This window comes from Panicum virgatum, chromosome 2N (genome assembly GCF_016808335.1).
Source record: "Panicum virgatum strain AP13 chromosome 2N, P.virgatum_v5, whole genome shotgun sequence".
Taxonomy (NCBI): domain Eukaryota; kingdom Viridiplantae; phylum Streptophyta; class Magnoliopsida; order Poales; family Poaceae; genus Panicum; species Panicum virgatum.
In genome coordinates, this window is record NC_053146.1 from 35979792 (window position 1) to 36005329 (window position 25538).

Below are 25538 nucleotides of genomic sequence, written 5' to 3' on the forward strand. Positions count from 1 at the left end.
TTATTTTATAACTAATTTAATAGTACTTATTTTAGTTAAAGTTCAAACTATTTGACTTATTGAAAAACGAGAATTACATTTTTTTATGGACAGAGAGAGTAATTATTAAAAAAATGGGCAACAGCTCACGATGCGTGAAGTTGCTTTCATATTGTGTATAGAAAAAACGAAGGTTACAATCATGCAGAAATAGGTAAAAAACGTGATAATTAAGAGATGAATCATTAAACCTAATTCTAAGTGTAGCTTTGCGATATACTAGAATTATCTCAAACCGATTTACATAGCAAACATTCATGTAACCTTTACCATTCAGAAGACACAATTAAGAAGCTCAAACAGTTATGACGTGAACTAAAATGTTCTTTTTCCTTGAAAAAAGGAATCAGCAAAAACTGACATGGAACCAATAAAACTGCTCAGAAATGACTAAAGATGTGTAAGATCCTGCTGACCTCTCAGACAGATTACAAAGGGGTGTGACCCGTAGCGAGATCTCAAAAGTTGCTCAAAGAGGCAAAGCAAAGCATAATGCACATATTAGTTTAGGCATCCAAGAACAGCCTTGTCGGATACAAATGAACCCTTCTGGAGCACCTCTATAGGAACTATCGAACGATTCTGTACATTGCAACTTGCACAGTACAGTTTAAAAAGTATACATACCTCTAGTCCAATACTCCAATCCAAATCAGAAATGAAATGCTCACATAGCATGATGCCTAGTACAGCTCAATGTCCCTTCAGCCATGATACAAGTTTCAGATTCCATTACAGATACCAACTTTCAGAATCCAACACGATGAATTGTCCATGAAAATAATGCATGCTTTGTTTCCCAAATTGCACTTAATTTTCAACTTGGTTGAACATCTGCATGTGACTCTTGAGGGGTGAGCTCATATTTTTCTCTCTATAAAAGCCTCAGCATACTATCCAATCTGCACAAACTCAATCACCAATATATAGTAGCATGCTATGCTTTCTAGTCTTCCAAAGCATTGCAACTAATCCTTCAGACATGAGAGCAGAGAGGAAAAGGAAGGTAAGAAGGGGGAGGTTTATCAGAACCGTCAGTGTCAATTACGATTTTACATTTGTCATCTCCACAAGATCTACAGCCTAGCTCCTTCAGCCAATGCAGAAACTCCAAGAGCGCCCCAGGTGTTACAAACAAGAGGAAAAGCATTAAGCTGAAGTGGGAAACTCACGAACTGTGAAATTAATCTCTCAGCTTGCTTCTGAGAAGATGTTGCAACTGTTACCAGAGCTAGATTTTGTGTCTGATTTCACTGATTGTACATATATCCAAACTCTACTAAAAGAGATCCGTTTTTCTTTAGTTGTGTCTGATGAAATGGTTCTCAGGGTGCACAAATTCTGCATAGATCATTCTGGTTTTAGACACATTCCTGACATTCCACAAAGTTAATCAAATGAAGTTTTCTTAGCTCTCCACTCAAGCACCCTGTTCCATCTTCTGTCCCTTCAAAATAAGCTTAAAAAATTTAACGCTCAGGGCAATAAGAAAGTATTCACAGTAGAAAATCTACTGACACAGCTGAAAACCTCATCGTTGCTCCAAAAAGAGAGAACATTACAAAAATATATTACAATTATGTATTGTAAGATAGATATCACAATGTAAGCGAGTGTCTATGTAACCTGAATACCTGATGAAAACTGCATAAAAGTAATCTGCAATCTTCATTTCCCAGCAGAACATTCAGGTCAGAAGTGTAAAAGAGTAAAGCAACAGGTTGCTAGCCTAGTCTGGTTATATTAAGATTATTATCCTCCTACCCCTCAGAAAAATTATGGTTAAGCCTTAAAGGTAGCTTCCAAATGATAACAAGAAACAAGTCTGTTAAGTGCATTATTGGTCAAAGAGAGAATGTGACAATGAATGTTCACGGTACTGTTTGGTTAGTTCCTGGCTTCCAGTTTCAACTTTGATCCAATATGGACAAAAGAAGTACACTAAACAACCCCTTATGCAACATTTACCCACTAGAGTCCTTGAACACGAATCATTTGAATATGAAAAAGCTGCCTGCTTATCTTATACCACAAACTTGAATCATTTACTCAATAGAGTCCCTGAACTGAACCGCTTGGGTTTTAGTTGCAATAGATTCAAGTTGATGAATTGGAGATGGAATTAACAGAAAATTGATCACTTGAGTTACTCGATTGCGAAGGAGTTATTCACCAAACTATTATAACTCATCAAGGTATCAACTGAAGAAGTCAGGTTTAGAGCCCATAAGGAGCAAGCAGTTGTTGACAGTCATGGATGGTGTGAAAAAGCACAACCGATTCAATTACTTTAAGGTGTATAACTGCCAAACTATTAGGGGAGGATCCAGAATTGGGTGGTGCTAGGCCTCTTCTAATCTTGCTAACTTCAGATTTTTGTGAGCTAACTTGGCCAAAGGGGTGCTGCAGCACCCCAAGCACCCTCTGCCACTGAAACTATATCAGAAAGATAGCAAGTTATTCTTCCCAGTCACATAAATAACTCCTGTGAAAATCGCTTTTGCTTTCTTCCCTAGGAAGCAATAAATAAAGCTATCAACATATAATTCCAATTGTAGAGAGATGAACAAGAAATGCAACTACAAACTTAGTTATAACTTACAACTTAAGTAACTTCAGTAGTAACTCATATATACTGTCGTCTTTCCATTTTCAGAGTCTGCATCTCGTATAATTGGAAAAGAAAATGGGAAACAATAATAACTAAAACCTTACATTAGCAGATTATCCAGACCCGGAATATCAAATGGTAGCTTTATAACTCCAAGGGCAACAAACAGGAGCAAGAACCACGCAGGAAACGTCATCATGCATAGCACTAAGAAAGACTTCTGCCCTGAAAAAGGATGAGCACAAGAGGAAGCAATCTCAGTCCGAATCATATAGGTGCAGCTGCAGGGGTTAAATTGTGGATTTGCGATAGCAGTAGGAATTAATACAAAATCCATAGGCGCTGTGATTGGTACGGATGAAATACTGTGGGGGCGTCATCACCTTGGCAAGCGCGCGTCTCGGTGGTGTCGACGACCCACTCGGCAGCCTCGCGGAGGCGGCGCTCGGGCTCGCTCTCGGGCTGCCCGATGGGGGTGGAGGCGATGAGGTCCATGAACGCAGTGTTCTTCGCCTCCCTGGATGACGCGGCGGACGCGGCATCGTCGGCGACCCCGATGGCGCGCCGCACCTCCGCGACGGACGGCTGGGCTGGGGGCGCGGGGGCCGAGGCCTGCTGCCCCGGCGGCGCGCGGCGGCGGATGATGCGACGCGCGGGCTTCCCAGCGGCGGAGGCGGAGGCGGAGGCGCGCACAGCGAGGCGCGGGACGCGGGCGGTGGCGCCCGCGAGGCCGAGGTGGTAAGCCATTGGGGGTTCCGGGAGGAAGAGCGCAGCGTGGGGTCGTCACTCGTTTGACGCACGAGCGGAACTGTGGGAGTGGATAAAGCTAGTGAGTGCGGGGCCTACCGTTGGCTAGGATGACAGGTGGGACCGTCACGGAGATATTTGGAAGGTTTTAGGCTATCTGCACTCGTGGGACTCTATTTACATCCTCTAAAAAAATATTCATGTCTGGTTTTGAGATTCTTTCCTGTAAATCCAGTTTCTGTGCAACCATTCATCCTTTATGACCGTGTTCGGCTGGCCTGCTGGCGGCTGCTTTTGGCTGGAGCCAGCAGCAGCCACGCAGTAGCCCGCCAGAGCAGCCAGCAGCAGGCAGCAGCCGGATTTAGACCAGCCGAACAGAGGCTATATATCTCCTCTATACCAACTACCGTTATAGGCCCACACGTCAGAAATATTTCCACATTTTTTACACCCACCGCACCGTCCCTCCTTCCCCACTCTATCTCTCTCTGCTCCTCCCACGCTGGCGCCTCTCCTCGCCTCCACCGCCGGCACGCCCCTCCTCCCTTGCCGGCCGCTACACCTCTGCCGCGCCTTCCTCCTCTCCGGCGGTGAACAGGGCGAGCAGGTCCAGCGGTGCGCGCATCCTCACCCCACTCCCTCCACGGCGCGCGGCCTCCATCCCCCTCCCTCCGCCCCATCCCCTGCGTGAGGCGTCGGGAGCCCCCTCCCCCCTCCGCGTCGAGCCCCTCTGCTCGAGCGCGCCGCGGCGAGGCATCCGTGGCGGGGCGGAGCGGCGAGGCCGGCCGGAGCGGCGTGAGGCCGCCACACGGCGGGACGGCGGATCTGGGCCTCCCCCGCTGGCTCTCCTCGCTGGAGTGCCCGCGAATCTCGCAGCCTCGAGCTCATCTACGGCGGTGGGCCTCCCTCCTACCTCATCTCCGGCCGCCTCCATCCCTCCCTCCTCCCTCATCTCCCGCGGCGGGCCTCCCTCATCTCCGGCGGTGGCGTGCGCGCTTACGCGGCGGCTGCTGCGCGCGGGGCGGCGCGCGCCCGATGCAGCGCGTGGCGGCAGCGGCGAGGGCCGGTACGTGGCGGGCCGGCGGAGCTGCAGCTGCGTGCGGGGCGGGCCTACGGCGGCTATAGTGGGGCGGACGCGCTCGTGGGAGGGATGAGGAGGAGGAGGAGCAGGGGCACGGCGCTCGGCTGCAGCTGCGGCAGCGGCGGGCCGGCGCACAGCGAGTCGGGGATGGTTGGGCTGCGCGCAATCGGCGGTGGGCCCCGTGCCATGCGGGGTGGTAGCGCACGTCCGCTACCCTGACAAATTTGGCGGACGGCGAGCCATACGGGGAGGTAGTGGACGTGATACCGTCCCCCGCTGCAGGCTCCTCGTCCGCAATCGGCGTCCTACAAGATGTGGTAGCGGACCGCGGTGCGGACAGCCTTAGCAGAACCATTCTGCCTCGATCATTGTGTTAAGAGTAGAATTGTAGAATGGAAGGATTGAATGAATGATTGTAATAACTCTATTGATTGAGACAATGGCCATATCTTTTATACATGCCCAAGGGGATCAAAGGGTGTCTGTTCCCGAAAGGACATGACTCTTCGGGATTGACCCCTTCATGTAATTAGTAAATCCCTAATGACATCCTAATAATGTTATTAATCTAATTATGTATAACAGATATTGATTTTATAACACTCCCCCTGATCAATTTATTCTTCTTATGGTCTTGTAACTAATTTTGCTCTTTTTGTGGTCTTGTAATCAATCTAATAACTCCTCGAAAACTCTATGGGAAAAATTAGGAGATGTGATACAAAATATAACTCCCCCAAAACTTTTTAGGAAAAATGTAAGAAGAATCTTTGAAAAACCCTGTGGGAAAAACCAAAATAATTCCGATATACTAGGAAAAACTCCTTAAAACCCAGTGGGAAAAATAAGAAGAAACACCATAATATACAATTACCAATGCTAGTAGATCCTTGAGATAAACTCAAAGTCTTAGTTTAATAACACCTTGACCCTATAGTCAATATGCTTCAAATATCATCTTTCAAAAACTTCGGTGGGGAAAACTAGATGATATAGCATATATATTTGTTGACATTGCCTCATCAAAAACTTTATATGAGAAACCTCAAAAGCAAAAAGTCACATAAAGAAAAGAGTACAATGTATCGTATGTTCCAATATCATCCATCAAAAATCATTATGGCAAAAATGGATGATAGGACATAATCTTGTGTTGATATTGCCTCATTAAAAACTTTATATGAGAAACCCAAAGAGAAAAACTCATACAAAGAAAAGAGTGCAACATTATATTTTCAACAAGTTATTAATCAGAGAGACCAGAGACTCTCTCCCTGAAGCTTGCAAACCTTTTTTATCAACATACTCAACACATATGAAATGTGGAATATGGTAAACTTTGTGAATATCTCAACGAGATTATCACAATACTTAGTTTGCAAATGTTCATATGACCTATATGACCTATGATGCAAAACCATCTTAATGCAAAATATTGAATTAAGTATAACTTGTATCCATCTACACAACACAAGCTGCATTACCTTTATAGATAATAACCTTTGATTCAATAGAATTAATAACACATAACTTTAATATGTGATATATCATTCTGTCAAGCTATACACATTCATGTGTAGCCTTGTACAATACAATGTCAGAATGATTAATGGAATTGACCATTAAATGTCTACTTAAAGACTATTTCAAAATGGTCTTTCCATATTCATATAAAGCTTATTTCAATGATCTAGAATTTGGGGATCGTATGGATAACCAGAATCATAACATCTACGTAATTGGATCATGGATTATACCAAGTCCGTATGTGCTATTTAAAGATATCAAAAATATTCTTAACTTCAATCTACCAACCTTAGGTAGGAATAGTGCTGCTATTAGATAGCAAATTATTGCAAAGACAATATTCGGCCGGAACTTTTGAAATATATGTATTAGCGCATAAATAGCACAGGGATAATGGACCATATGTCCCAATATCTCAATTCAATCACTATGGCATAAAATAATCTGCCTCATGCCTTTCTCTATCATGAGGTAGAACCACCATAGGATTCTCTTTCATATTGAGTCATTCAATATGATGTGGATATAGATAGCTTTACTACAAAAATCTGACAGAAGATACTTGGATCCTAAACACAAAATAAAATTTTGGTTTAGACCGTTATTTCCCATCTCTAGACTACGTATTTAGATTACAACGTGCTCTTGACAAGTGTTCATTACCAATGATGTCAAAATTATTGAAAATCATATAATTCTAAAAAATACAATTAGGGATTCTGAAATGAACACCATGTGTAATCAATCTTGTATCCTTCAATATAAGGAATACATACAAAGTCAATTGTACCAAAGTCGACTTAACTGCTTTAAGCCATATATTGACTTAAGTAATACACGGTATATGTTGCGATTTTATATATAAGTAAGTATTGGATATGTGAACTTCTTCCCAAAAGTTTCACAATATACCAAATCAAGTGATCATATGCAATCACTACATCAACTATCAACTGCCAATCTAAAGGTACTATCAGAAATTTATAACTTACTATGGAGAATAACCTGTATTGAAAATCAATGCTTCGGGCTTTGTGTAAACCCCTTGTGCTACTAGTCTTGCTTTAATCTCACCACATCATTGTTCTCAATCCATCCTAGGATGAAAACACTTTTGTACCCACTGTAAAAGTACAACTAGGTGTTGGCTTTACTACCTTAAACACCTCCCTTCTGGTGAGCAAGGCTATCTCTGTACGTATAACATTATTCAGCAAGTTCCAGTAAGAGTGACAAAGCACTCTGCCATGGTATTATTATCTACATGACTTGGAATATTGTATACAGTATATTCATATGTGTCGGGTATCACAATTAGGGACACCCTAATCGGGGTACTAAGATCGCTCCAAAAACACAAAACACCTATTAAAATAATTGGGCCCACAAAGGCCCACGACCTGCCTCCCATTCGGAAGAAAGGAAGGGACTCAAAGAAGTCTAGCGTGCGGCCCATTCGCATCCCCCACGAACCCGCGGAATGATCTCCGCCTCGCTCGAGGGTCCCTCTCGGGCCCGCCGGACAACCTCCGCCTCGCTCGAGGGCAGCGGATCTGCCCTCGAGCAGGTGACTTATCTCCGCCTCGCTCGAGGGTAGCGGATCCGCCCTCGAGCGGGTGACTTATCTCCGCCTCGGTCGAGGGTAGCGGATCCGCCCTCGAGCGGGTGACTTATCTCCGCCTCGCTCGAGGCCGTCTCTCGGCACAAGGGACAAACGGCCCCGCCGCCCAACCGACCGCCGTACGAAGGCATTAAAGGCCAGTCACTCCGCCACGGCTCAAAGGACGGGCGGCGTCAGACTACCACTCCCACAGTGGATGTGACCGGGGTCCCCATCTGCTGACTCCGGTCACCATTCCGCCATCCCGGATGCTGTAGCAGCACCTTGGGACCTGTAACACGGGATAGGACAGGCTCGGCACTGCTCCCGTTACTGTTCTGCCGACGCCAACCATCTAGACTCACCTCCCCGCTGAGGAAGGGGTCCGGCGATGTCACGTGTCCTTCCGTGAGGGGAACTCAGCACGCGCGGGCAGGGCCCCGGACCTCCCCCCTTGTGGAGACCGGGACCTCCGCGCGTCCCCTGGACCTCCTAGTGCGCACGCCCGCACACCGACCAGGGGGTCCAGGGCCGCCACGCGCCCCGCTACCGCTACCACTGGTGCATACAGGACCCTAATCCATAGGGCCCACCAAATGCCACCGCGCCGTATATCGGAGACCATATATCAGCGGCGACCACGCCACCCACAGGGATACTGCAGGACAACCGGCGCGATCCTTGCAGAACCAAGGACGAGATCCAGGACGACAGCGCCGCGCGCCGCCTTCCCACAGTGTACTTCCTACAGTATCCACCACTGTACCCCGCGATTCAGGGGAAAACGACGACTTCTATGCCCCACTCATGTACCCCCGCCCCTCCTTGTGACTATAAAAGGAGGAGGTGGGCTTCCTTTAGCCAGGCCGCTGGACTCTAGTCTGCTGGGTCTCTCTAGCTTCTTCCTTCCAAGAGAACTCTCAGCACTACTGAGCACTCATCTCAAGCCGACTCCACTCCTAGCGGAGACTTGGGAGCTTCCCTCCCTCTCTCGCCTCGCTTGTATCCCCTACTACAAGCACTCCGGGTGCAAGATAATACAGTGCCCTCGCACACCCCCTTTGCTGGACGTACGGCCCCGCGGCCGGAACCAGGATAAAACCGTGCGTTATTGTGATTGCCTCTTGCATCATCATCTGGGACGAGGAAACACGAAGCATTTACTAGTTGGGATCCAGGCCCCCGGGTCGGGACACCGACAGTTGGCGCACCAGGTAGGGGAAGCCGCGTGACTTTTTTCTCTCTTTTTCCCATTTTTTCTCCAGGGATGGCAAGCAGATCCAACCCATACCCTATGGGTGTTTCGGATCCGCTCCCAGCGGGACGCGTGATCTCGTCCGGGAGTCTCGAGTTCAGGGCAACCGGCAACGGTTACCTCATGCAGCTCCTCTCCTCCGAACGCAACCTCATCGCTCCGACTTCGCCAGCCCGGCGCAACAGGCGCTCGGGTCAGCGTTCGCGACAAGCACGCGCGAAGCGGCGTCGATCGGCATGCCACAGCTCCCCCGCGTGGGTTGAGGCTAGCATGTCGCAACTCATTATCATGGCCAACGGGGACACCGTTTCGTCGTCGCATGCCTCGGCGTCATCTGCGCCGGCACCATCGCCTGCGGCAGCACTAGTGCCTCCCAGGGGGGACTCGACTTTGGCGTCGCCCTTCCCCTTCGGGATACGCAACGCTGCCGCCCACGCCTCGTCAACCAGCGCTAGCTTCATCGAGCATGAGGATCTGCCGGGTCATCATCTTTGGTCGATTCGCAGCCCCATCGCGTCGTCCCCTGACGAATCCTACCCCGAGACGGCGAGCTCGATCGCCGACGACATCGACTTCTTCATGAACAACTTCACGGCCGAGGAGGCCGAGGACTACTCTGGGGTTCGCGACCCCGACGCTCTTCGCTCGTTCCAGCTGACGACGGCTTATTGCCTCACCTGCTCCGAAGACTCCAGCGAGGGGGATTTCGATCCTTCCTGGGAATGCTTCATGGCGGACCTCGCGGACGAGCAGGACGACAATGCTCCAGCCAATGACGGGGACGGCGGGGCGGACGTGAGGGCAAAGCAACCGGTGGTCCCGCCTGCAGCCCCTTCCTCGTCAAGTTCAGCGGCGCAACAAGCTCAACTGGCGCAGCTCAACGAGCTTCAAGCCAAGCTCGACGAGCAGCGTCAACAAACCCAGGAGCTACACGCCGCACTCGAGCTGCAGCGTACCGTGCGTGGTGCACACGCCCAGGCAGTGGGACGTGTTGCCCGGGAGCGCATCCTGGCCGACGACAACGTCGACAAATCTCCGGAACTGAAGACGGTGTGCGAGAAGCTCGTCGCTGCGGCTTACCTACTCCAAGCTATGCCCGAGCCATCGACACCTTCGGGCCGCAACTTGCGCCGCGAGGCACAGGAGCTCATCGAGCAAGCTGCCGTGCAGCAGGCCGAGAGTTATGCATCTCGTATGCGCTCGAAGGCCCCGGAGCTGCGTGATGGGACTGCGCGTCAGGACCGCGAGGTTTCCGTGCACACACCCCCAGCGGGGAAGGGCAAGGCAGCCGTATCGCCCGGTGCGAAGGCGCCCTCGGTGCACGAGCGCATCGGGAGAGTTCTCGTAAGGGAGCGAATCCGTGACACTCGCGGGCACGCTGGCGACGGCGACGCCCACAACGTCATCGACGGCAGGAGGTACACCCCTCGACGGGGTGGACGCTTCGACCTTGAGCACGACAGGGGTGAGTCGCCGGAGCCTCCGGGCACCCGGGTGTTCAGCCGGGAGATTCGAACAGCATATTTTCCCCCGAGCTTTCGACAACCCAACACCCTCGTCAAGTACTCGGGCGAGACTGATCCTGCAGTCTGGCTCAATGACTACGGCCTAGCATGCCAGCTAGGTGGCGCGACGGAGGACGCGGTCATCATCCGCAACCTCCCTCTTCATCTTGCCGACGCCACACGAACGTGGCTCGAGCACCTGCCTGCGGATCAGATCCACAATTGGGCCGACTTGGTCCATATCTTCGTGGGCAATTTCCAGGGCACGTACGTGCGCCCTGGGAACTCCTGGGATCTCAAAGGGTGTCGCCAGAAGCCCCGCGAGTCCCTGCGTGACTACGTGCGACGCTTCTCCAAGCAGTGCACCGAGCTCCCTAGTGTCACCCACGTCGAGGTCATCAACGCTTTCCTCGAGGGTACAACCTGCAGGAACCTGGTGCATGAGCTCGCGAGAAGCCGACCCATCAACACTAATGAGCTATTCGACGCTGCCACCAACTACGCCGCCGGTGAGGAGGCCGTTGGTGCCATCTTCGACGACAAATCGAGCAAGCGCAAGGACGATGCGCCCGCGGAGTGCAGCAACACCAAGCCCAACGCCCCCGCCAAGAAACCGAAGCGGGGGAGGAAGGGAAAGAAGCCGGTCCCACCGAACCAGCGTGAGCCGGGGCGGGCAGAGGACTCCGAGGAGGCCTTCGCTGCCACCCCAGAACGCAAAGGGCCTCGAGGCCCCCCTCGAGGTGGTGGTGGCCAATTTGATGACATGCTCAAGAAGCCGTGCCCTTACCACAAGGGCCCGGTCAACCATACCTTCGAGTAGTGCGAAATGCTCAATAAGTATTACAACCGCGTCGCGCATCGCGACGAAGACAAGATGAAGGACGCGGGCGACAAAGGTGGAGATGACGAGTTCCCCCCAGTGGAGAACGCCTTCTTCATCTTTGGAGGAGCAATGACGAATATGACTTCTCGGCAGCGCAAGCGTGAGCGCCGCGAAGTCTTTTCCGTCACCAAAGCCACGCCATCCTACCTCGACTGGTCGAAGGATACCATCGCCTTTGGCCGCGAGGACCACCCCGACTACGTCCCGCATGGAGGTACTCACTTTCAAGGTGGTGGGATTTCGAGGGTCCTATCATGCCTTCCTTGGTCGTCCTTGCTACGCCAAGTTTATGGCCGTCCCCAACTACACCTACCTCAAGCTCAAAAATGCCGGGTCCGAAGGGCATCATCACCATCGGCTCTTCGTTCGAGCACGCCTACGAGTGCGACGTCGAGTGCGTTGAGCACGCGGAAGCTCAAGCGGAGGACGAGGCCCTCGCAGCCACTCTCGACAAAATGGCGAGCGAGGCCTTGGACTCCACGCACCGACACGCCGGGAGCTTTGAACCCGCCGAGGGTATCAAGAAGGTGCCCCTCGACCCAAGCCACTCCGACGACAAGGCGTTGCGGATCAGTGCCACCCTCGACGACAAATAGGAAGTGGTGCTTGTCGATTTCCTCCGCGCCAACGCAGATATCTTTGCGTGGAGTCCCTCGGACATGCCTGGCATACCGAGGGAGGTCGCCGAGCACTCTCTTGATGTCCGACCCAACTCCAAGCCGGTGAAGCAGCGCCTAAGACGCTTCGACGAGGTCAAGCGCCGGGCGATCGGTGAGGAGTTGCAGAAACTTCTGGCGGCCGGATTCATCAAAGAGGTATTCCATCCCGAGGGGCTAGCTAATCCAGTATTAGTGAAGAAAAAGAGTGGAAACTGGAGGATGTGTGTAGATTACACTAGTTTAAATAAGACATGTCCGAAGGTCCCTTTTCCTTTACTACGAATCGATCAGATTGTAGATACTACTGCGGGATGTGAACTCCTATCCTTTCTTGATGCCTATTCCGGTTACCACCAAATCAAGATGAAAGAGTCCGACCAGCTCGCGACCTCTTTTATCACACCTTTCGGCATGTACTGCTATGTTACGATGCTCTTTGGCCTCAGAAACACCGGAGCCACATACCAGCGGTGTATGCTCCACGTTTTCGGAGACCATCTAGGGCGCAGCGTAGAGGCATACGTCGATGACATCATTGTGAAATCCAGGAAGGCGGACGACCTGATTGATGATCTCAGGATTGCATTCGATTGCCTACAAGCCAAAGGGGTAAAACTTAACCCCGAGAAGTGCGTGTTCGGGGTGCCTCGAGGCATGCTCTTGGGCTTCATCGTCTCCCAGCGGGGCATCGAACCCAACCCTGACAAAGTCTCGACCATCACTTGGATGGGACCGATCCAAGACCTAAAGGGGGTACAGATGGTCATGGGATGCCTGGCGTCCCTTAGCCGGTTCATCTCGCATCTCGGCGAGAAGGGATTACCCCTGTATCGACTCTTGAGGAAAACCGAGCACTTCGCGTGGACCCCCGAAGCTCAAGAAGCCCTCGAAAGGCTGAAGGCATCGCTCACTCGCGCCCCCATTCTCACACCACCTACGGACGGCGAGCCCATCTATCTGTACATAGCTGCGACGACCCAAGTGGTTAGCGCGGTGATCGTGGTCGAAAGACAAGAGGAGGGTCATGCTCTGCCCGTCCAACGACCGGTGTACTACATCAGCGAGGTGTTGTCTGAAACTAAGACACGCTATCCGCAGATTCAAAAGCTGCTCTACGCAGTGGTTTTGGCTCGGCGTAAGCTGCGCCACTACTTCGTGGCTCACCCCGTCACTGTGGTCTCACCTTTCCCCTTGGGAGAGATAGCCCGCAACCGGGAAGCCGAGGGTAGAATTGCCAAATGGTCTGTGGAGCTGATGGGAGAAACACTCACCTACGCCCCCCGCAAGGTGATCAAGTCCCAAATCTTGGCTGACTTCGTGGCTGAGTGGACGGATACTCAGCTACCCCCACCACAAATCCAGGGCGAATGCTGGACTATGTACTTCGACGGATCGGTGATGAAAACCGCCGCCGGTGCTGGCCTACTCTTCATCTCACCCCTCGGAGAACACATGCGGTACATGATACGTTTGCATTTCCCCGCCTCTAACAACATGGCGGAGTACGAGGCCCTTCTCAGTGGCCTTCGCATCGCCATCGAGCTCGGCGTCAAACGCCTCGACGCACGCGGTGACTCTCAGCTTGTCGTCGACCAAGTAATGAAGGAGTCTAGCTGTCGCGACCCGAAGATGGAGGCGTACGGCAATGCAGTGCGCCGCCTCGAAGACAAATTCGATGGCCTAGAGCTCAATCATGTCCCACGTAAGTACAACGAGGACGCCAACGAATTAGCGAAGATCGCGTCGGGGCGGACTACCGTCCCCCCGAATATCTTCGCTCAAGACATCATTAATCCCTCCGTCGAGTTCACGAACCCGACGGAGTCAGGCCCCTCGTCCGCTGGGCCCTCCAGCGGGAACCCTCCGGCGGACAAGGTCGAGCTCATGGACATTGACTTCAAGACCACCTCCGCGGATGAGGCCGAAGCAATGGAAGTCGACGAGGCCCCCGCATCGCGAGACTGGCGCGTCCAGTATCTAGACTAGATGATTCGAGGGGACCTACCCTTGAACTGCGCTCAGGCGCGGCGCCTCGCCAGGCGGGCCAAGTCCTTCGTTCTGATTGACAACGAGCTACACAAGCGCAGCCCCTCGGGTGTCTTGCAGCGATGCATCCCCATCCCCGAGGGCAAGGAGCTGATCCGCGACATCCATGCTGGCATATGTGGCCATCACGCTGCGCCGCGCACCCTCGTAGGTAACGCGTTTCGGTAAGGTTTTTACTGGCCCACTGCGGTCGCCGGCACCACCGACGTCATGCGGACCTGCGAGGGTTGCCGGTTCTATGCTCGAAAAACACACCTCCCGGCCCATGCTCTGCAGACCATCCCCATCACGTGGCCGTTTGCCGTGTGGGGACTGGACCTCGTCGGTCCACTGAAGAAGGCGCCCGGGGGCTTCACCCACTTGTTGGTGGCGGTCGACAAGTTTTCCAAGTGGATCGAGGCTTGACCCATCGGCAAGATCAAATCCGAGCAAGCAGTTCTATTCTTCACCGACATTGTCTTCAGGTTCGGGGTCCCAAACTCGATTATCACTGACAACGGCACCCAGTTCATAGGCAAGAAATTCTTGGCGTTCTGCGACAGCTTCCACATACGTGTGGACTGGTCGGCTGTGGCACACCCACAGACGAACGGGCAAGTGGAGCGTGCCAATGGCATGATCCTCCAAGGACTAAAGCCAAGGATCTTCAACAAGCTGAACAAGTTCGGCTGGAGGTGGCTCACAGAGCTACCCTCGGTCATTTGGAGCCTAAGGACGACCCCGAGCAGAGCCACGGGCTTTTCCCCATTCTTCCTCGTTTATGGCGCCGAGGCCATTCTCCCCACTGACTTGGAGTATGGGTCGCTAAGGCTCAAGGCATACAAAGAGCAACAAAACCAGCGAGCTTGCGAAGACTCACTGGATCAAGTGGAAGAGGCTTGAGACGTGGCACTCCTACACTCTGCGCGCTACCAGCAATCCTTGCGAAGGTATCAGGCGCAGAGGGTCCGGCGCCGAGACCTCAACGAAGGGGACTTGGTGCTGAGGCTTCGACAGGACAACAGGGGCCACCACAAGCTCTCACCACCATGGGAAGGACCGTACATAATCGCCGAGGTGCTCAAGCCCGGCACCTACAAGCTGGCAAATGAAAAAGGCGAAGTCCTCACCAACGCCTGGAATATACAACAGCTATGTCGCTTCTATCCCTAGAACTTCAAGTTTTTTGTACATTTGCTCGTACTCGCATTTTCAATTTCCCGAAGTAATAAAGTACGCTTTACTGGTTTATTTTTGGGAACCATCCGGGCCCTCGAAGGCTAGGATGCGCGCTAACTCTGAGGTACGCTCGGCTTTCCCCTTGACAAAGCCGAGCCTCCCTCGGGGGCTACTACGGGGGGAACCCCCCGAACGTCCCCAAAAAGTCGCCAATATTTTTCGAAATATTTCCGTCTCGACCCTAAGTTTCTCGTATCCTTGGAAAAAATGCACGCGAGGCGTAAGCAACTACGGTACGGGGCCGGCCGAGTCATGGGGCCGCCTATGCCTCCGGGATACGGAACCCCCCTCACCACCCTACGCCTACGTTGCTTATGAACGCGAACCCCCTCGCAGACGTCGTCCAAGTCGCATACAAGAACACGGGAGTAAAGTAAAGGAACACAGGCTCGAACACGCAAGGCCTCGACAGGCCACACATTCAAATTACGAAACAAAATCTTTTATATTCATAGGATGCGATTACAAAGAACGACTATGATATAAACACTAATCTATTTACAATGGGCTTCGAGGCCCAACTTTCCTACAGGCTACCATCCCCCCTTGCGGATCTTCAGGGGCGTCGAATTCGGCGATGGGAGGGATGTCTGCCTCGAGCTTCTCGGCGAGAACGGTGGCGAACTCCTCCGCGGCTGCGTCAGCTTCATCCATGATGACCGACGCGGCGTCCGCATCTGCATCATCGGGAACGACGTACCCCGACGACACCCTCTGGAGATCCATGAGGTAATGCATCGAGGCCACGGCGAGAGCCCGCAGGACACCGAGGCGGAAGGTGCTCTTGGCATGTTCGGCAATCCGACCGCCCAGCACGCGCAGGCGGCTGATCACCGAACTACCCGAGATGGCACCCTCCCCCTCGAGATCTTGACACACGCTCACGGCGGTCTGCTCCAACTCAGCAAACTCCATCTGTGCCACCGTGAGCGCGGTGTGGACCGCTTCCTTCGCCGCGGTCTCGTCCGCCACCTTTTGCCTCAGCTCTGAGCAAAGGAAATCGACATTAGCCATGAAAGAAACCAAATCGACGAAAAATCGAAGGTACTCACCCGCCATGTTCTTCTGCGCTTCCTCCCTCTGGGTACGGGTGGCCTCTTCGAGCGAGGACAAGGAGGCTTCCTTTTCTCTAAGGGCGGCCCCCATGTTCTGGAGGGCCACCTCCTTCCCCTCGAGGGCCTCGCCCTTTTCCCGGAGGGTCCCGGTGAGCGCGACCATGGCCACCTCTTTATGGAGGAGCTCGGCCTTCTACTGCTCGAGCGTCGCGCTGAGGCACTGCAGCTCAGCGCTCTGCACCTCCGCCTCGCGAGCCCTCTCCTCGAGCGCCGTCCGAAGGCGCTACAGCTCGGCAGCTTGTGCCTCGGCCTCCTGGGCCTTCTCTTCCGCTGCCGCCCTCTGGACGTCCCGCTCACTAGCAATCCGCGCCAGCTCCTCCTCCAGCGCCTGCTGACGCGCTCCCAGATCCGCCATCTTCGCATTGGCGTCAATGTTCTTGAGCACCAGCTCGGCGTTGTGCTGCCCGAGCTGGCTCAGCTGGGAGTACAGCCGGTTCATCTCGACGCCCTTTTCACACGAGATTTCCCTCAGCTGCTGCAAAGGGGGAGGGTGTGGGTGAAGACGCGTAAAAGCTAAACCGAATCCGAGCAATTTCCGGGGGGGAAATACTTACCTGGCTGACCTGGTAATCCGCATTCTGATGGAGCTGATAGGCGCGGTCGAGGGCCTGCAAGATCTCGCGACCGACGCCCATCTGCTTGTTCCAGGCCTCCTCCTCCTCCTGCTCCTTGCGGAGGAACTCCGAGGGGACCCCAGATGGGACGATCGCCCCGAGGTGGCTCCCCTCGGATGCCCCCGCTTCGAGCACGCCCGCGCTGGCCGACGCGAACTCGGCAATTTGTGCGGCAGCGCTTGCCGCAGCAGCGGGGTCGATGTCCATCGAATCCCCGTACTCCTCGCTGCTGTCCGGCAGCTCCACCACCGCTGTCACACCACCTTGCGCCGTTGGCTCAGGCACAACCGTGACGGTACCCTCGTCCAGGGCCTCCGTGCGCCCCGGGGCAGGGGCTCCTTCCACCACTGGCACCTCTTGCGCCGTACCCTCCTCCGCGACGCCCCCGCCCTTGGCCCTCGAGGGCTCGAAGTCGAGGGTCTCCTCCACACGGTCGGCAGGGCGTTCCTGCGCACCCCCACCGGTCTCTCCTTCCGTATCTGGTCGGGCGGCACTGGCCGCCTCGCCCTGACCGGCCTCAACTTCGATGGCCGCCTGGGCAGCGCCACCGACACTGCCCCGGCCGGCCTCTTCGCCGGCGTCGGCCGCCTGAGCAGCCGCTTCAGCACCACGCTGGCCGGCGTCGCTCTGACCGGCATCACCCTCCTCTTGTGCCCGAGCTTGCTGCGCCGCCTGGGCCCCTCGCGCCATGGCCTCCCGTAGCCTAGCGGCCGCCGCCTCGAGGTCCACGGCAGGCTGGGGCTGCGGCGCCGTGTGCGGAGTGCTGCGTGCCCCGGTCTTGAGAGCCTTGGCCGGGGCAAGCCGCACTGCGTCCTTGGGAATGGCCCCGGGGCTGGAAATCAAGAGACGCAAGTTGAGCAGGACCGAGAAATCCACCAAATATGTAACAAAAACGAAATCCAAAATACTTACCCAGATCGAGCACTCATGCTCCGCTTCCTCGTGGCGCTCCTTCGAGCACGGGGCATCGTGCTGTCCCTCGAAGACTGCCCCGAAGGAGCCCCCCTCGTGTCGGCTCGGTGGCTCGAGGCTGCCAGCACGGACGACCCCTCTCCCGCTGCAGCCTCGTCGCCATAGATCAGCACTTGGGGCGCGGGCGTCTCCTCGCCGGCCGCCGGCGGGGATGACTCCCGCGCCGCACCCTCAAGGGAGGGATTCGCCGATGACCCCGCTACGGCCCTCAGCTCCTTTGGCGCCACGGTCACTCTCTCTTCTTCATCCCACAGGTAGAACGGTGGGGGGCTCACGCCCTCCCCGTCCCTCCTCGGAGCGTGGTCCTCGGCGTCCGAGGCCTCCTCCTCGTCCTCCTCCGAGGACTCGGGTGTGGCGGGTTGCGGCTTCCCCTCCGCGCGAGCGAGCATGCACGCCTTGTAGTGCCTCGCCTTCCTCTTCCTTTTCCTCTCGGCCTTTGTCTCCACCGCGTCCTTCCACCTCTTCATTTTCTCCACGTGGAGGCGATTGATCAGGCGCTGTTCTGGGACCGGGGGCCTCGAGGTGCCACACCTCAACCCCTGTAAAACACACCGAAGACAGGGTCAGGAGAAGGGAACTACGCGACGCACGACGATTTCGAAACCAAAACTTACCAGGGAAATATACCCCGGCTCGGGGCGCATCTTGATTCTCCAAAGATCCGCGGGATCTTGGGGAAACTCCGCCACCGCGTACTTCGCCCTCCGAGCGGCGTTGGTGTGGGAGAGAAGTTTGCTGGACGTCCTCGAGCCTTCAACCTTGCTCCCGGGGATGAGCTCGAAAATCGGCAGGGCCCTTTCCACGAGAGGGATGACCCTCTGCTGGTGGAAGTTCGCGATAACGGCCGCTGCCGTCAGCCCCTTCCTCGCCAAATGCGCCAGCGCGTCAGTGAGGCCCTCGAGCCTGGCTTGTTGCGCTGGGGGCGACACCCCCCAGTCCCACTTCGGCGGTCGCTCCCGGAGAACTTTATTAGTGAACGTCGGGAGCGCATCCTTATGGTTCCGAAGGTAGAACCACCCTCGGCTCCACCCGGAGTTGTTTGTCATCATCTTGCTCGAGATATAAAAGTTCTTCCGGGTTGGGCGGACGTGGAGCGTCAGGCCACCGGCGCGCGCGAACCGCCTCGGCTGGTTCCGCGCGTTCTCGACGAAGAGTTCGCCGCGAAACAGATGGACCCAGATGTCCCAGTGGGCCTCGATGCCGAGGTACCCCTCGCAGACGGCGACGAAGACCGTCGCCTGCGAGATGGAATTGGGGCTGAAATTGTGCAGCTCCACCTCGTAGTAGTCGCATAAGGCCCACATGAACCTGCTGACGGGAACGCCGAAGCCTCGCTCGTGGAGGCGCACGAAGCTCACGACGTAGCCTTGCGGGGGCTTCGGCTCGGTCTCATCCAGGTGCGGGGAAATCCACGCCGGCGCCCCCAAGTCTGGGTTCCGTGGCAGCAGCCGGTCGGCGACCAGCTGCTCCAGGACCGCCACGGTGGCGGAAGACTTCCCCCACGGCAAGGGCTCCTGGATGTCCGACATGTCTTCAATTCGAAGGGGAATGTGGGAGCGAAAGCTCTGGATGGCTAAGGTGCTTTTTTCTCCCTTCTCTCTCTCTCTCTCTCTCTCTCTCTCTCTCTCTCTCTCTCTCTCTCTCTCTCTCTCTCTTTCTCTTCTTCCTTCCGCTCTTGGCTGCGGGCTCAGGATGCAGGGGAGGCGGAGAAGGTGAAGCAGAATGAAGGCAAATGGCCAGGTGAACCCGGAACATCCCCTTTCTCTTCATATTTATTCGCCATGACGGGCGCATCCGCAGCCATGGCCCAAATCTACCGCATTGAATGCGGTAGATTTTGCTATCGCTGATGGATGGGCCCCACGACCGCGGAGTCTCCCACGCGCGCACGCAACAATAAATGCGGCACGGTAACCGGCGGGCGCGGCGCGACTGTTGTGCTATCCCATCCGTCAGCCGCCGCCCACGCCGCTTCGTCTGCCCGAGGCGGACTCCTGAAAAGGCGCACCCACATCGCCCGCTACCGGCGGAAGACCCGCACGCGTGTGGCTCATGGCTTTGCGACGTTTTCATATCACGACGGAATATTCCTTCATAGGGTCTCTTCACCCTCGAAGGAATCGCATTTCGAGGCCTTACTGATCAGGGGGTCGAAGCCTGGCCCTTCAGGGGGTTCAACAGGCGCCTCAGATCACCAGAGTTAGGGACTGCAGGGATGTGCCGTATAAGCTACCCTCAAACGCGGAGTTCGAGACATCCTACACAGTATTCAAGGCCAGTCGAGGGTGCCTAGAAGGGGGATCCCATCGAGGGAGAGCATCGAGCCCTCGGACCCTATCGAATGGGTCCGAGCCCCGCCTAGCGAACCCTCGCGAGCGCTTTATAGGACGTGTCTATGGACCACGAGCCGACCCCTATCGAACGGGGCACGGACGTCCGCTTGAACAACCCGCTAATAGCTCACTGAAGCAGCCATAGCTCGCGGCCCGGGCATGGGTAGCATGGTGCGCTTCACCCCTCCTCCCTGCGGAAGGGCGACGAGGGTCGTAGTTGAAGCCGAGGGTTTCCCCTGAACGTCTTCACACGGGCCTAGGCTCGGGGGTTCCTCGCACACCATGGTTCAAAACCATACCCTCGAATAAATCGACAACCGTCACTTATGAAGCTCCACGTGTAAACCGAACCACCGGTATTAGCGTACGTTCCCCTAACAGCTAAGATGAACGTCGGGTCACTGTACCAGCACTGAGAGTGCCAAGGCCGGCTGAAAAAGTGCCGATGTCGGCTGAAAAAGACGCTGGACGTCCATCCCAGTAAAGCTACCCAGCGGGACAACGTTTATAGCCCTTGGACGAGCACAAACTCTCCTCCAAGGCCTCGGGGGCTACACCCGCGGGTGCGCTGACGCGCCCCCGCGAAGGTGACTTCACACATATTCGAGGGTCGTGACTCTATGTACACCCCTATACCCTCAGTGATCCTCCCCGCAGAGGAGGAAGGGAACTTTATTGCTCAATGCAAATAGAGATTACAAAGGGTCACCGGCACGAAGCCATCGAAAGATACAAACACGTTGCCACCTACGTGGCAATTTTCCCTGTCTTGGGGAGGAGCGAGCGACGAAGAAAGGCACCGAGCCCCTAGCTGATGCAACAGCGAGGCTGCTAGGGATGCGAGAAGCCGCCCCCAGACCTCACGGGTCCAGCGGGACACTCTCCTCGCAAGCCTTCTTCCAGCGTCTCCTCCACCGAAGACCATGCGGGGGGTCGAGCTGGCGGACAGCGCCCTCCGCACCATCTCCCCGAGAGCAACCTTGTCACCGGGGGGGACGATGCGAAAAACAGCCGCCAGACCTGGCGCCAGCGCCACGGTCAGGCGTCTCCATCCCCCTTCAGGCTAGGGGACATCGCAGGAGCAGGACCCCATGGGCCCAATGCTCTTCTGCTGATCCCACTAAGCCTGGGGGATGGAGCGCACGCCCACTCCGGTCTTCCCCTACCGCTCGCAAGCATTCTTCTAGCGCCAAAAGGCTAAAAAGGCCGGGCCACCCCATTTGGGGGCCGGTCACAAAAAGGCAAAGGAAACATTACAAGATTTAGGCAATGCTGGAAGAAAGAGTTGGGAGGCTGGGGAAGAAAGGGAACCCCACGACCCCTATTTATAGTTGCGCCGGGCACAAAGCTTCAAACTTGTCAAAGAGCGGAGGCTTGTATCGCCCGTGACGAAGCGGCACTCCACGAGCAAAGGATGTCCTCGGTCCCCGCGCCGAGACATGACCAAGCAAAATAAAGCGGAGCTGATCCCTTGGACGCTAAGCGGTGCAGCATCGGCTCTGGCCGGATGCCCTCGAATGGCGCATCGTAAAGCGACCAGGAACGCCGGGGCCAAGGCCCTACGTGCGGGACAGCGCGACGAGAGCACCAGCTGCCAAGCAGCGGGCGCTACCATCACCCTGGCCCCCCTCAGCGCGCGGACGCGTCTTGTCCTTCAAACAAACAAACAAAGAGGCGCGCGCCTCGAAGCACTCCTCGCATGGGCGTACCACCCCGACCGGTGAGTTGTCACATCCGCCGGGCTGGCGCTCCGGCGCGTCTGGCGGGTGCGCGACATTGACTGATCACGTCAAAAGGGAAATCTCCGAATTACCCTTTGGCCGAACCCACTGATTCAACCAAAGCCTCGGGGGCTACTGTCGGGTATCACAATTAGGGACACCCTAATCGGGGTACTAAGATCGCTCCAAAAACACAAAACACCTGTTAAAATAACTGGGCCCACAAAGGCCCACGACCTGCCTCCCATTCGGAAGAAAGGAAGGGACTCAAAGAAGTCCAGCGTGCGGCCCATTCGCATCCCCCTCGAACCCGCGGAACGATCTCCGCCTCGCTCGAGGGTCCCTCTCGGGCCCGCCGGACAACCTCCGCCTCGCTCGAGGGCAGCGGATCTGCCCTCGAGCAGGTGACTTATCTCCGCCTCGCTCGAGGGTAGCGGATCCGCCCTCGAGCGGGTGACTTATCTCCGCCTCGCTCGAGGCCGTCTCTCGGCACAAGGGACAAACGGCCCCGCCGCCCAACCGACCGCCGTACGAAGGCATTAAAGGCCAGTCACTCCGCCACGGCTCAAAGGACGGGCGGCGTCAGACTGCCACTCCCATAGTGGATGTGACCGGGGTCCCCATCCGCTAACTCCGGTCACCATTCCGCCATCCCGGATGCTGTAGCAGCACCTTGGGACCTGTAACACGGGATAGGACAGGCTCGGCACTGCTCCCATTACTGTTCTGCCGACGCCAACCATCCAGACTCACCTCCCCGCTGAGGAAGGGGTCCGATGATGTCACGTGTCCTTCCGTGAGGGGAACTCAGCACGCGCGGGCAGGGCCCCGGACCTCCCCCCTTGTGGAGACCGGGACCTCCGCGCGTCCCCTGGACCTCCTAGTGTGCACGCCCGCACACCGACCAGGGGGTCCAGGGCCGCCGCGCGCCCCGCTACCGCTACCACTGGTGCATACAGGACCCTAATCCATAGGGCCCACCAAATGCCACCGCGCCGTATATCAGAGACCATACATCAGCGGCGACCACGCCACCCACAGGGATACTGCAGGACAACCGGCGCGATCCTTGCAGAACCAAGGACGAGATCCAGGACGACAGCGCCGCGCGCCGCCTTCCCACAGTGTACTTCCTACAGTATCCACCACTGTACCCCGCGATTCAGGGGAAAACGACGACTTCTATGCCCCCACTCATGTACCCCCACCCCTCCTTGTGACTATAAAAGGAGGAGGTGGGCTTCCTTTAGCTAGGCCGCTGAACTCTAGTCTGCTGGGTCTCTCTAGCTTCTTCCTTCCAAGAGAACTCTCAGCACTACTGAGCACTCATCTCAAGCCGACTCCACTCCTAGCGGAGACTTGGGAGCTTCCCTCCCTCTCTCGCCTCGCTTGTATCCCCTACTACAAGCACTCCGGGTGCAAGATAATACAGTGCCCTCGCACACCCCCTTTGCTGGACGTACGGCCCCGCGGCCGGAACCAGGATAAAACCGTGCGTTACTGTGATTGCCTCTTGCATCATCATCTGGGACGAGGAAACACGCAGCATTTACTAGTTGGGATCCAGGCCCCCGGGTCGGGACACCGACAATATGAGTCGACTCATGTAGCCTTTATATGATATAATTCTTCAGTTATCAAAACTCAAAAATGAACCCTGAATGACTCATCATGACTTCCTTAAACAAGAGTCAGGGCTTTCCGATATCCCAGCATCAGTATTTTGGTGCACCTCTGAGCTGGGTTGTGAATTATAAATATACACAGGACATTAAATGTCCTCTAGGTGTCTTTCAACCAAAGATTGAGCTGCATTTACTACTTTAGAAGGAAAGTCTTCTATTGCTAGCATGAATAATCCTACTTTATGTCCATACTTCTCCCCCTCTTATTTACAATTGGGAGTTGAGTGGTTTTACTTAGTACCACTACTTTTTCTGGCACATACTTGCATTAGATTAATGATTAGTAAATGCATGTGGCAGTTTATTTGCAATACTATGCAAATAATAATTCTTTGAACTCAAAGTTCAGTTAATTTAGTACGTGATCCTAAGCTTGAAATGCTTTATGCATTCAAATATTTTTCGGGCATTATATGTGGTACTACTAATCTCCCCCTAATGCCTGGAAAAGCTCATTTATACTAATACCAGTATACATGTTGTAAATAGATCCTCTCAAAGAGATCTAAATATTGAACAATAGACGGAGAAATCTTCAGATTTGAAAATTATTGGCCTAACCATCTAGGATTCTATGATGCAGTGCAGAGAGGCTGGAACAACCTGTTCGCAGTTCAAGAGATTCAGCATCAGTGCTCACTAGAAAGTTGAAAAATGTAAGACATGATCTTAAGGTCTGGAGCAGAGGTATATCAAACCTAAACATTTTAATAACCAACTGCAACAAGGTGATTTTATTTTTGGATACTCTAGAAGAAATAAGGCCACTATTTGCAATGGAATTCAGCTTCAGAAATGTGATTAAGGAGCATCTTGCTAAGCTTCTCCATTCTAGAAATATTTATTGGAAGAAAAGATATACAGTAAACAGAATAAGATTTGTGGATGAATGTACATAGTTCTTTTATGCTATGGCAACTGTCTCCTACAGAAAGAACTCCATTTCACAGCTACAAAATGAAAATGGTGTAATGATTTCTGATCATGAGGGGAAAGCAGAATTACTTTGGACAGCCTACAGAAATAGAATGGGAGTTTCTCTAAACCTAGAAATGAGATTTGATCTTGAACAGCTGATCCAAGTAAACTTTGATTTCTCTATCCTGATATTGCCAATATCCAATGAGGAGGTTGACAGAATTGTTAAGTTGATGCCATCTGATAAGGCACCTGGCCCTGATGGCTTCAATGGATGCTTTCTTAAAAAATACTAGCCCATCATCAAGCAAACCTTTTATGACCTCTGCAATGACTTTTACAATGGCAATCTGAACTTGGAAAGTATTAATAGTTCTTTCATCACTTTGGTGGCAAAAATCAACAATCCTGAGCCAGTTAATGATTTTAGGCCCATTTCTCTCCTGAATTGCAGCATCAAACTTCTTACAAAAATCTTTGCTGAAAGGCTGCAAGCTGTAATACTGGAATTCATACATGCAAACCAATATGGTTTTATTAAAGGTAGGACCATATAGGACTGTCTGGCTTGGAGTTTTTAATTCATTCATCAATGCCATCAGAGCAAGAGACAAATTATCATTCTAAAGTTGGATTTTGCCAAAGCTTTTGATACAGTTGAACACTCTACCATGTTAAGCATGATGGCCCATCTAGGCTTCCCAGACTTATGGCTGAAATGGATGAGAATGATCTTCTCCTCTGGCTTCTCATCCATCCTACTTAATGGTGTCCCAGGCAAACAGTTCCATTGCAAAAGATGTGTGAGGCAGGGTGACCCTTTATCTCCTTTACTTTTTGTGCTAGCAGCAGAGTTTTTACAATATGTAATCAATGATGCTTGTCAACAAGGACACCTGTAACTACCTCTCCCACAACCTTCTACAGATTTTCCCATAATCAAATATGCTGACGACACTTTGTTGCTAATGCAAGCAGAGGAAGCCCAATTGTATCATTTAAAAGGAAT

At 53.8% G+C, this 25538-nt stretch overlaps 1 protein-coding gene across 3 annotated transcripts; it reads right to left on the reverse strand.

Annotated features, from left to right (window-relative positions):
• Window positions 1–330: 330 nt before the first annotated feature.
• LOC120660298 (probable NAD(P)H dehydrogenase subunit CRR3, chloroplastic) lies at window positions 331–3449 on the reverse strand. 3 transcript variants are annotated; one of them, XM_039938765.1, is made up of 3 exons: window positions 3034–3448; window positions 2755–2875; window positions 331–1480 (listed from the first exon to the last, which is right to left on the reverse strand). In XM_039938765.1, exons 1-3 carry the CDS (start codon window positions 3395–3397, stop codon window positions 1429–1431), a joined length of 537 nt encoding a protein of 178 aa, XP_039794699.1. In that variant the 5' UTR covers window positions 3398–3448; the 3' UTR covers window positions 331–1428. The 3 variants fall into 3 exon arrangements, with proteins under 3 accessions (XP_039794699.1, XP_039794698.1, XP_039794700.1); XM_039938764.1 differs by having other exon boundaries at window positions 331–1486; XM_039938766.1 differs by having other exon boundaries at window positions 605–2875; window positions 3034–3449.
• Between the last annotated feature and the right edge of the window lie 22089 nt (window positions 3450–25538).